At 41.7% G+C, this 12,800-nt stretch overlaps 1 protein-coding gene across 1 annotated transcript in view; it reads left to right on the top strand.

Moving 5' to 3' along the window:
- Window positions 1-1,512: 1,512 nt before the first annotated feature.
- egfem1 (EGF-like and EMI domain containing 1) overlaps window positions 1,513-12,800 on the top strand; it is a 147,324-nt gene continuing 136,036 nt past the window's right edge. The window contains 4 exon segments of the mRNA XM_072911978.1: window positions 1,513-1,595; window positions 8,101-8,235; window positions 8,335-8,444; window positions 8,572-8,676. Of these exon segments, the coding sequence (XP_072768079.1) occupies window positions 1,513-1,595; window positions 8,101-8,235; window positions 8,335-8,444; window positions 8,572-8,676 (433 nt within the window).

Raw genomic sequence — 12,800 nt, 5'->3', positions numbered from 1 at the left:
ATATATATGTATATATATATATATTTATGTATATGTATATATATATATAAATATATATATATATATATATATATGTATATATATATATAAATATATATATATATATATAAATATAAATATATATATATATATATATATTTATATATTTATATATATACACTGTATATATATATATATACATATATATATATATATATATATATATATATATATATATATATATATATATATATATATATATATATATATATATATATATATATATATATATATATATATAAAATAGAGATGTCCGATAATATCCGATAAATGCTTTAAAATGTAATATCGGAAATTATCGGTATCGTTTTTTAAATTATCGGTATCGTTTATTGTTTTAATTTTTTATTTTAATTTTTTTATTAAATCAACATAAAAAACACAAGATACACTTACAATTAGTGCACCAACCCAAAAAACCTCCTTCCCCCATTCACACTCATTCACACAAAAGGGTTGTTTCTTTCTGTTATTAATATTCTGGTTCCTACATTATATATCAATATATATCAATACAGTCTGCAAGGGATACAGTCCGTAAGCACACATGATTGTGCGTGTTGCTGGTCCACTACTAGTACTAACCTTTAACAGTTAATTTTACTCATTTTCATTCATTACTAGTTTCTATGTAACTGTTTTTATATTGTTTTACTTTCTTTTTTATTCAAGAAAATGTTGTTAGTTTATTTATCTTATTTTATTTTTATTAATTAAAAAAAAAAAAGGACCTTATCTTCACCATACCTGGTTGTCCAAATTAGGCATAATAATTTGCTAATTCCACGACTGCATATATCGGTATCGGTTGATATCGGTATCGGTATTTAAAGAGTTGGACAATATCGGAATATCGGATATCGGCAAAAAGCCATTATCGGACATCCCTAATATATATATATTTTGCATTCTATTTGAGTTACTTTGAATTTACAAACCCCTGGCGCTGTTTTGTACTGTGTTTGTACTTAATGTGATTATTATTTCTCAACTGTTTGTAAATGTTGAAATGCATAAATAAAGGTTAAAAAATAAATAAAATAAAAAATAAAAAAAACAATTCCCTAACAACACTTAAAAATGTGTCATACATGAACTGCACTGACCTTTTGTTGTGCGCACTTTAACTCTTACAGAAATAAATAGGCCAATGAAAGGATACTTAATAAAATACCCAATCAAAATAACTTTATTTTATCTCATAAATACGCCTAAAGTAAAGTAGGGTCGAAGTCTCCAGGAGCGAGGAGAGCAAGAAGCCCCCACGTGTGAGTGTGGGTGGTGCGTTCAGGCGCAGCCACTAAAACCTGTTGACATGAGACGTCGACCTTCATCTACTCAAGTCGGGACCTCAGCGCGGACTCCTGGAAGACTTGCGCCACCTCTTTAAGAGTCACGTCAGCATGCTCTACCGTTAATGGATTTAAAGCGACTTATTCATTATATTTATTCTCTTCTCAACTGGCAGAAAATATGTTCACGGACGTTGTAATTTTGTGTTTAATTTCATTCGCCGCCTTGCACGCCGGTTCGTCCTTGGAATTACGCCCCGGCATGTGAGTACAGACTTTTAAAACATAATCCTCTACTTTGCATGGATAAAATATAATATTAACTTCTTAAATTATTTATTTTACTTGAGCTTGTGTCCATTGGGGGGCGCAGTTTCAAACATCATTTAAAAAAAGACCTGCCTTATAAGTAGTCTTTTTTTTTTTTTTTTTTTTGCTGATTAGACATTTATTGTGCCTCTGTCAGACGTCTTTAAAAATAAATACAGTGTGCTGGGCCAGCTTTAATTATAAGAAAAGCTGAAGACTTTAATTAACTTCAGGTTGTTTTGAATTGGAGCCAGATGGACTATAGAGGAGTGTTTAGTTAAAGGGATTTGACTAGCATGTTTAGTCCACATGTCAGTCCAAACCTTGGATAAGCTGTCTCTGCAAAGTACTTCAGGAGAACATCATTTTTTATTGCCTATCATACAGTTTTATGTCCTTATCTTAATTAAGCAAATTGCAGGAAATTGTAATTAAGTTGCAGTTTTCTTGATATCACTATGTTTTATGGCTCTAAACTTTATTCTGTTTGTGGCCCAATTTCAGTCTTTAATATTACTACTACTTCATTTTATAAATTGCTGACATAAAACTAAAGTTCCAAAAGTTATTGAAAATATAAACATATATAAACGGCTTGAAAATGGTCAGAGCCTTTCTGATCACACTCTTGGTTGTGGCCCTGAACAACCGCATAGAGCACGGACTATTCAACTGGTGGCCCGGGGGGCTAAATCCGGCCCGGTAATGACATCCCCCACCCCGAGTTCAGTTTAAAAACTTGGGAAACAAATATTTTTGCAGCACATTCTTAAAAATACTAGTGTGCCGTGAGATACAGTCTGGTGTGCCGTGGGAGATTATCTAATTTCACCTATTTGGGTTAAAAATATTTTTTGCAAACCAGTAATTATAGTCTGCAAATGATGTGTTGTTGTTGAGTGTCGGTGCTGTCTAGAGCTCGTCAGAGTGACCGTGTAATACTCTTCCATATCAGTAGGTGGCAGCCGGTAGTTAATTGCTTTGTAGATGTCGGAAACAGCGGGAGGCAGTGTGCAGGTAAAAAGGTGTCTAATGCTTAAACCAAAAATAAACAAAAGGCGAGTGCCCCTAAGAAAAGGCATTGAAGCTTAGGGAAGGCTATGCAGAACGAGACTAAAACTGAACTGGCTACAAAGTCAACAAAAACAGAATGCTGGACAACAGCAAAGACTTACTGTGGAACAAAGGCGGCGTCCACAAAGTACATCCGAACATGACATGACAATCAACAATTTCCCCACAAAAAAGATAAAAAATAACTGAAATATTCTTGATTGCTAAAACAAAGTAGATGCGGGAAATATCGCTCAAAGGAAGACATGCAACTGTTACAGGAAAATACCCCCAAAAAAGAAAAAGCCACCAAAACAGGAGCACAACACAAGAACTAAAACACTACTCACAGGAAAACAGCAAAACACTCCAAATAAGTCATGGCGTGATGTGACAGGTGGTGACAGTACACCTACTTTGAGACAAGAGCTATAGTGATGCATGCTTGGTTATGGTTTAAAGCAGGGGTCCCCACACTTTTTGGCTGCATTGGGTTAAAAAAATTTGGCCGAAGGCCAGGCTGTATGTATATATATATATATATATATATATATATATATATATATATATATATATATATATATCCATCCATCCATCCATCTTCTTCCGCTTATCCGAGGTCGGGTCGCGGGGGCAGCAGCCTAAGCAGGGAAGCCCAGACTTCCCTCTCCCCAGCCACTTCGTCCAGCTCCTCCCGGGGGATCCCGAGGCGTTCCCAGGCCAGCCGGGAGACATAGTCTTCCCAACGTGTCCTGGGTCTTCCTCGTGGCCTCCTACCGGTCGGACATGCCCTAAACACCTCCTTAGGGAGGCGCTCGGGTGGCATCCTGACCAGATGCCCGAACCACCTCATCTGGCTCCTCTCGATGCGGAGGAGCAGCGGCTTTACTTTGAGCTCCCCCCGGATGACAGAGCTTCTCACCCTATCTCTAAGGGAGAGCCCCGCCACCCGGCGGAGGAAACTCATTTCGGCCGCTTGTACCCGTGATCTTGTCCTTTCGGTCATAACCCAAAGCTCATGACCATAGGTGAGGATGGGAACGTAGATCGACCGGTAAATTGAGAGCTTTGCCTTCCGGCTCAGCTCCTTCTTCACCACAACGGATCGATACAGCGTCCGCATTACTGAAGACGCCGCACCGATCCGCCTGTCGATCTCACGATCCACTCTTCCCTCACTCGTGAACAAGACTCCGAGGTACTTGAACTCCTCCACTTGGGGCAAGATCTCCTCCCCAACCCGGAGATGGCACTCCACCCTTTTCCGGGCGAGAACCATGGACTCGGACTTGGAGGTGCTGATTCTCATCCCAGTCGCTTCACACTCAGCTGCGAACCGATCCAGTGAGAGCTGAAGATCCTGGCCAGATAAAGCCATCAGGACCAAATCATCTGCAAAAAGCAGAGACCTAATCCTGCAGCCACCAAACCGGATCCCCTCAACGCCTTGACTGCGCCTAGAAATTCTGTCCATAAAAGTTATGAACAGAATCGGTGACAAAGGGCAGCCTTGGCGGAGTCCAACCCTCACCGGAAACGTGTCCGACTTACTGCCGGCAATGCGAACCAAGCTCTGACACTGATCATACAGGGAGCGGACCGCCACAATCAGACAGTCCGAAACCCCATACTCTCTGAGCACTCCCCACAGGACTTCCCGAGGGACACGGTCGAATGCCTTCTCCAAGTCCACAAAGCACATGTAGACTGGTTGGGCAAACTCCCATGCACCCTCAAGGACCCTGCCGAGAGTATAGAGCTGGTCCACAGTTCCACGACCAGGACGAAAACCACACTGTTCCTCCTGAATCCGAGGTTCGACTATCCGGCGTAGCCTCCTCTCCAGTACACCTGAATAGACCTTACCGGGAAGGCTGAGGAGTGTGATCCCACGATAGTTAGAACACACCCTCCGGTTCCCCTTTTTAAAGAGAGGAACCACCACCCCGGTCTGCCAATCCAGAGGTACTGCCCCCGATGTCCACGCGATGCTGCAGAGTCTTGTCAACCAAGACAGCCCTACAGCATCCAGAGCCTTAAGGAACTCCGGGCGGATCTCATCCACCCCCGGGGCCTTGCCACCGAGGAGCTTTTTAACTACCTCAGCAACCTCAGCCCCAGAAATAGGAGAGCCCACCACAGATTCCTCAGGCACTGCTTCCTCATAGGAAGACGTGTTGGTGGGATTGAGGAGGTCTTCGAAGTATTCCCTCCACCGATCCACAACTTCCGCAGTCGAGGTCAGCAGAACACCATCCGCACCATACACGGTGTTGGTAGTGCACTGCTTCCCCTTCCTGAGGCGGTGGATGGTGGTCCAGAATCGCTTCGAAGCCGTCCGGAAGTCTTTTTCCATGGCCTCCCCGAACTCCTCCCATGTCCGAGTTTTTGCCTCCGCGACCGCTGAAGCCGCACACCGCTTGGCCTGTCGGTACCTGTCCGCTGCCTCAGGAGTCCCATGAGCCAAAAGAACCCGATAGGACTCCTTCTTCAGCTTGACGGCATCCCTCACCGCCGGTGTCCACCAACGGGTTCTAGGATTACCGCCACGACAGGCACCAACTACCTTGCGGCCACAGCTCCAATCAGCCGCCTCGACAATAGAGGTGCGGAACATGGTCCACTCGAACTCAATGTCCAGCACCTCCCTCGTGACATGTTCAAAGTTCTTCCGGAGGTGGGAATTGAAACTCTCTCTGACAGGAGACTCTGCCAGACGTTCCCAGCAAACCCTCACAATGCGTTTGGGCCTGCCAGGTCTGTCCGGCATCCTCCCCCACCATCGCAGCCAACTCACCACCAGGTGGTGATCGGTAGAAAGCTCCGCCCCTCTCTTCACCCGAGTGTCCAAAACATGAGGCCGCAAATCCGATGACACAACTACAAAGTCGATCATAGAACTGCGGCCTAGGGTGTCCTGGTGCCAAGTGCACATATGGACACCCTTATGCTTGAACATGGTGTTCGTTATGGACAATCCGTGACGGGCACAAAAGTCCAATAACAAAACACCACTTGGGTTCAGATCCGGGCGGCCATTCTTCCCAATCACGCCTCTCCAGGTTTCACTGTCGTTGCCAATATGAGCGTTGAAGTCTCCCAGTAGAACGAGGGAATCACCCGGGGGAGCACTCTCAAGTACTCCCTCGAGTGAATCCAAAAAGGGTGGGTACTCTGAGCTGCCGTTTGGCGCGTAAGCGCAAACAACAGTCAGGACCCGTCCCCCCACCCGAAGGCGGAGGGAAGCTACCCTCTCGTCCACCGGGTTGAACTCCAACATGCAGGCTCTGAGCCGGGGGGCAACAAGAATTGCCACCCCAGCCCGTCGCCTCTCACTGCTGGCAACGCCAGAGTGGAAGAGAGTCCAGCCCCTCTCGAGAGAACTGGTTCCAGAGCCCTTGCTGTGCGTCGAGGTGAGTCCGACTATATCCAACCGGAACTTCTCTACCTCGCGCACTAGCTCAGGCTCCTTCTCCCCCAGCGAGGTGACGTTCCACGTCCCAAGAGCTAGCTTCTGTAGCTGAGGATCGGACCGCCAAGTGCCCTGCCTTCGGCTACCGCCCAGCTCACATTGCACCCGACCTCTATGGCCCCTGCTATGGGTGGTGAGCCCATTGGAGGGGGGACCCACGTTGCCTCTTCGGGCTGTGCCCGGCCGGGCCCCATGGGGACAGGCCCGGCCACCAGGCGCTCGCCATCGTGCCCCAACTCCGGGCCTGGCTCCGGAGGGGGGCCCCGGTGACCCGCGTCCGGGCGAGGGAAATCTGAGTCTCGGTTCTTGCATTTCCATAGAAGTCTTATATATATATATATATATATATATATATATATATATACTGTATATATGTATATATGTATATATATATACTGTATATATATATATATATATATATATATATATATATATATATATATATATATATATATATACACATTGTCTTTATAATCCGTTTTGTCATTTAACATCAATTAACATTGATGTTCATCAACATTTATCATTGTCACGTTATCGATGGGAATATTCATTTTTAGGCAATATGATTTGCCTGAGCGGCTAGGAGACACCAAGAGTAACAAGCGGTAAAAAATGGATTAGAAAGGAAAGATAAAAAACAAACAAAAAAAACAACAACTTTTTTTTTAACTTGGGACTTCCTGTGGCCCGGATTTTGGATGCTGGGGGGCCGGATCCTGCCCGTGGGCCGTAGTTTGGGGACCCCTGGTTTAGAGTCATATCCAACAATTGCTGGTGGTGTGCCTCCAAATTTTTTTCAACGCAAAAAATGTGCCTCGGCTCAAAAATGGTTGAAAAACACCGGTATAGAGCAGGGGTGTCAAACGTACGGCCAAGCGTATAAAAATTAGCCGCAATTATTGAATTAAGAAACTGATGTTCTAAATGTGTCCACTAGATGTCACAATAGCAATTCTCTGTATCTTTGTAGATGATGCTACATATGTAAAAAAAAAACACATGATGTTAGTGCACCAGTCGAGGAAAATGAGCAAACTACATTAATAACATCCTGTAATTTGATTTTGATATTATTATTTTTTATCTTGATGGGTTGAAAATGAACACCAATTATTCTAAGTCACAGCAGCTCAGACGAGGCACCAAGCAGTGGGGGTGGGGAGCGTTTCCACAGAGTGTTTCCAGAGCCTGAAATGAATGAAACTGATAAAGAACAAATTAATACATTTTGGAGGTTATTTAAAAAAAAGAAGAATACCTTACTGTTGCGGGCAGCACGGGGCATAGGGGTTGGATCCTGCGCTCGGGATTTTTCTGTGTGTCGCGTCCCAGAAGAGTTAGTGCTGCAAGGGGTTCTGGGTATTTGTTCTGTTGTGTTTATGTTGTGTTACGGTGCGGATGTTCTCCCGAAATGTGTTTGTCATTCTTGTTTGGTGTGGGTTCACAGTGTGGCGCATATTTGTAACAGTGTTAAAGTTGTTTATACGGCCATCCTCAGTGTGACCTGTATGACTGTTGATTGGGGGTTAAATCACCAAAATGATTCCCGAGCGCGACCACGGCCGCTGCTCACTGCTGCCCTCACCTCCCAAGGGGTGGAACAAGTCAAATGCAGAGGGTAATTTCACCACACCTAATGTGTGTGTGACTATCAGTGGTACTTTAACTTTTTAGAGATGATCTTTGACTAGCCTTTTTTCAGAAGGTCCTTAAGCTCCTGTAAATCTGACAAAATAAACAGACCAAAAAAATCAAATGTCCACTGTAGAGGACGCCGGTTTTCCGGAATATAAAAAAATAAGACTAATAGTGAAGGGAGAAGTCCGTCCCCTGGCACTTATCTTTCTGAAACTGTGGTTTGTGTAGTTGAACATCCATAATAAGAGTGTTTATGCCAGTGTTTATGTTTTTATTTCTTCTATCTGCATGCAGGACTAATGTGTGCGCTGACCGGGAGATGTCTTTTTTGGGGGCCCCTCAGCCTTGTGTCCAGGCCTTTACGCGCATGGTGAAGGTGTGGCGGCAGGGCTGCGCCGGCCCCAGGTGGTGCATGGGTTACGAAAGGAGGTAAGATCCACTTAAATTTCTCCACCAAAGCATAATTCATCATCGTCACAGTAAAATGTTACCCCACCAAGGGCACTCAACATAGCCTTTCGTCCGTAGGACAACATACTACACAACGTACAGACAAGTGTACAGAACAGACGTCCATACAGTTTTTAAGTGTTGCTCTGGCTGGACTCAAAGGGATGGAGAACCAGGCTGTCTGCATAGTGGGTATTAGCATTTTAATATCAGTTAAGCATACATGGCAGGGTTTGACATGTATTTGACAGGAAGGCGATACACAACTATAGATTTCCTACTGTTAAAATATGTTTATTTTGCGTTATATTTCAGGGGTATGCAGTGCCAATATGTGTTTTAATGGAGGTCGATGTGCAGAGAGTGGAGATAACATCTGCCACTGTCCGAAAGGCTTCCAAGGGGAAAGATGCCAGTATGGTAAGTTTTGATATAAGGGTTTAAAATTAGAGATGTCCGATAATGGCTTTTTTGCCAATATCCGATATTCCGATATAGTCCAACTCTTAATTACCGATTCCGATATCAACCGATACCGATATTTACAGTCGTGGAATTAACTCATTATTATGCCTAATTTTGTTGTGATGCTCCGCTGGATGCATTAAACAATGTAACAAGGTTTTCCAAAATAAATCAACTCAAGTTATGGAAAAAAATGCCAACATGGCACTGCCATATTCATTATTGAAGTCACAAAGTGCATTATTTTTTTTCAACATGCCTCAAAACAGCAGCTTGGAATTTGGGACATGCTCTCCCTGAGAGAGCATGAGGAGGTTGAGATGGGCGGGGTTGGGAGGGATTGGGGGGTGTTGAGGTGGGGGGGGAGTTGTAGGGCGTAGCGGTGGGTGTATATTGTAGCGTCCCGGAAGAGTTAGTGCTGCAAGGGGTTCTGGGTATTTGTTCTGTTGTGTTTATGTTGTGTTACGGTGCGGGTGTTCTCCCGATATGTTTGTCATTCTTGTTTGGTGTGGGTTCACAGTGTGGCGCATATTTGTAACAGTGTTAAAGTTGTTTATACGGCCACCCTCAGTGTGACCTGTATGGCTGTTGACCAAGTATGATTTGCATTCACTTGTGTGTGTGAAAAGCCGTGGATATTGTGTGACTGGGCCGGCACGCAAAGGCAGTGCCTTTAAGGTTTATTGGCGCTCTGTACTTCTCCCTACATCAGCGTACACAGCGGCGTTTTAAAAAGTAATACATTTTACTTTTTGAAACCGATACCGATAATTTTGAAACCGATATTGATCATTTCCGATATTACATTTTAAAGCATTTATCGGCCGATAATATCGGCAGTCCGATATTATTGGACATCTCTAGTTAATATGTCCGAAAAGTTGAGTTGAGTTTGAGTTTATTTGGAACATGCATGCATACAACATGATACATCACAATTTCCAGTTTCTCTTTTCAACATGTTCGAAAAGGAGTAGGAAGAAGCACAGCTTATTTAATCCTACTCCTTTTCCTTTACAGAGCAGTTGCTAAAACTTTTGTTCACTTCCTGTTCTCAATTTATTCACACTATACTCCATAAGTAATAAAAATACACATAAATAAGTAAATAATCAGTGTTGGGACTAACGCTATTACTTACGGCGGTAAATAGTAATCTAACACATTTTTTACATTCAGTAACTCAGTTACCATTACTACATGATGCGTTACTGCGTTATTTTACGTTATTTTTTATGTAGTATCGGCTAGAAACTGAGAAGATCTGAGTGTTTTATTGGAGCGCTGCGGAAGAGGCGACAAGGAAGAGGCGCGCCGCGCGCTGTGTGTGTGTATGTGTGTGTGTGTGGGAGGGGTCGTGTCTGTGTTTACTAACAAGACATCATGGCGAAGCCCGAAGACGAGTTTCTTAACATGGAGATATTCTCACTACTTTTCTTTTGTCGTCCACAAAGAAAATAACATTTTAGTTAAATTTAAGTTGTGTGTTGGATCAAAGATCCTATACTAGCAATTCAAATCTGCTGAAACAGCTACAAAAGCAACATGCTTCGACGAAGCTAGTAAAGAGAGACACACTTCACCTCCTAAGCAACAGCGGCTGGATTTTAACAAGGCACTGCGTACTGAAGGTACACACACTCTGTCAATGCTCTTATATGCTCTTTCATTTTAGACTTCTAGAGTGTTTGATTATCACATCACTCTAAATGTATAGACTATAAAGTTCACAAACATAAAGATGGATGCTCGTGGGCCAGGCCAATCTCTTCTTATCTCTAAACTAAAACTGGGGAAATGTGTAGAGTGTTCTGGGCTTCAGACATGATTATATTTCAGAATTCCTTGAGAGAAAAAAACGCCTGGTTAGGCTTTGTGTATGTAGTGTGTGCCTTCCTTGGTTTACACCTATGTTGTTATTATGCTATTTGTTACTTATGTATGTTATGTTGCAGCTATTTAAAATAGTTTTGTCAATTTGTTCTGGCCCAAAATAAATTGGCCCCTTTGAAACATATCTTTGTCTTTGTGTGTTGTACGTAGACCACATTGCTTAGCAGAGTTCAGTGATGCAAATGCATGTCAAGTTGATCAACACATTGTATTATTCTCCAGTGTAATAACAGTACTGAAATAAAGGCTAAAAGAGCATTAAAGGGGGCCTTAAAAAAAAAATATATATATAAATATACATATATATATAAGTAACTAAATAGTTACTTTTCACAGTAACGCATTACTTTTTTGTGTAAGTAACTGAGTTATTAACTGAGTTACTTTTGAAATAAAGTAACTAGTAATTGTAACTAATTACTGGTTTTCAGTAACTAACCCAACACTGTAAATAATACTTGGTGAAGTAAGTTATATTTCAAAGGGTGAGATGAGTAAGATTCTCTTGAAAATGAATGGATGGATGAGATAAATTCAGAATGTTTATCATGGTTTTTCTTCTTTGTACTTTGTAAACAAGTTTGAAGAGTTTTTTTGAAGTGGATCATATTAGTACATTGTTTGATTTCTTTGCTTAATCCATTCAATCATTTAATTCCACAAACTGATATACTGAAGGTCTTAAGTGTTGTACGTGCGTACAAATGTTTTTAATTCCATTTTTCTCTAAGATTATCTTTCTCCTCTTTTGTTGAGAAGAATTGTTGTATATTCTTGGGTAGCAGGTTTGTGTATAATTTTAGCTGTTTGCAAATTCACTATGTTGTGGAATTTCAGTATGTTTGATTCAATAAATGAAGGGTTTGAATGTTCTCTATAGCCAACATTATGTATTATTCTAACTGATCTTTTTTGTAACACCGTTAATGAATGAAGTGTACTTGTGTAGTTATTTCCCTATATTTCCACACAATAACTCAGATATGGTAACACTAGCGAGCAGTAGAGAATATGGAGGGGTTTTTGGTCACTAGGATTGGAGTAGGTACAGGAAGCGATGCTTATTTAAGTCAACCCTTTTTTTGTGTCACAGCATTCATTGATTTTTGATTATGTTCAGCAGTCATCAATTTACTTGCAAAATAAAATGATAAAGATGTATAATAGTGATGTTAATGGCATCTGGAGAATGTTTTTACAGTAATACAATCACATCTGGCTGACACTGAATTTATTTGTAGTCCCCATGCTGTCAAGCGGCTGGAAGCTAGTTAAGTGTCTGCAGAAAATAATAATCACCTCCATTACGGCACTTAAACTACATTTCTTTGTATATTAAGTACAAACCCCGTTTCCATATGAGTTGGGAAATTGTGTTAGATGTAAATATAAACGGAATACAATGATTTGCAAATCCTTTTCAACCAATATTCAGTTAAATATGCTACAAAGACAACATATTTGATGTTCAAACTGATAAACTTTTTTTTTTTGCAAATAATCATTAACTTTAGAATTTGATGCCAGCAACACGTGACAAAAAAGTTGCGAAATGTGGCAATAAATACTGGTAAAGTTGAGGAATGCTCATCAAAGACTTATTTGGAACATCCCACAGGTGAACAGGCAAATTGGGAACAGGTGGGTGCCATGATTGGGTATAAAAGTAGATTCCATGAAATGCTCATTCATAAACAAGGATGGGGCGAGGGTCACCACTTTGTCAACAAATGCGTGAGCAAATTGTTGAACAGTTTAAGAAAAACCTTTCTCAAGCAGCTATTGCAAGGAATTTAGGGATTTCACCATCTATGGTCCGTAATATCATCAAAGGGTTCAGAGAATCTGGAGAAATCACTGCACGTAAGCAGCTAAGCCCGTGACCTTCGATCCCTTAGGCTGTACTGCATCAACAAGCGACATCAGTGTGTAAAGGATATCACCACATGAGCTCAGGACTCAGGAACACTTCAGAAACCCACTGTCAGTAACTACAGTTGGTCGCTACATCTGCAAGTGCAAGTTAAAACTCTCCTATGCAAGGCGAAATTATACGTAATAAAAGGGGATAGGAAACAAGTTTAAATATTGTGTTGATATTGTCAAACCGTCACCAAAAATGCATTATAGTTAATTCATGTGATCAGTATTGGAATTGGCAGCATACCATCCCTAGTATAAACAGG

This window comes from Nerophis lumbriciformis, linkage group LG30, assembly GCF_033978685.3.
Source record: "Nerophis lumbriciformis linkage group LG30, RoL_Nlum_v2.1, whole genome shotgun sequence".
Lineage (NCBI taxonomy): Eukaryota > Metazoa > Chordata > Actinopteri > Syngnathiformes > Syngnathidae > Nerophis > Nerophis lumbriciformis.
The sequence above is the reverse complement of the archived record's forward strand: the minus strand, read 5'-3'. Positions and strand labels throughout refer to the sequence as shown.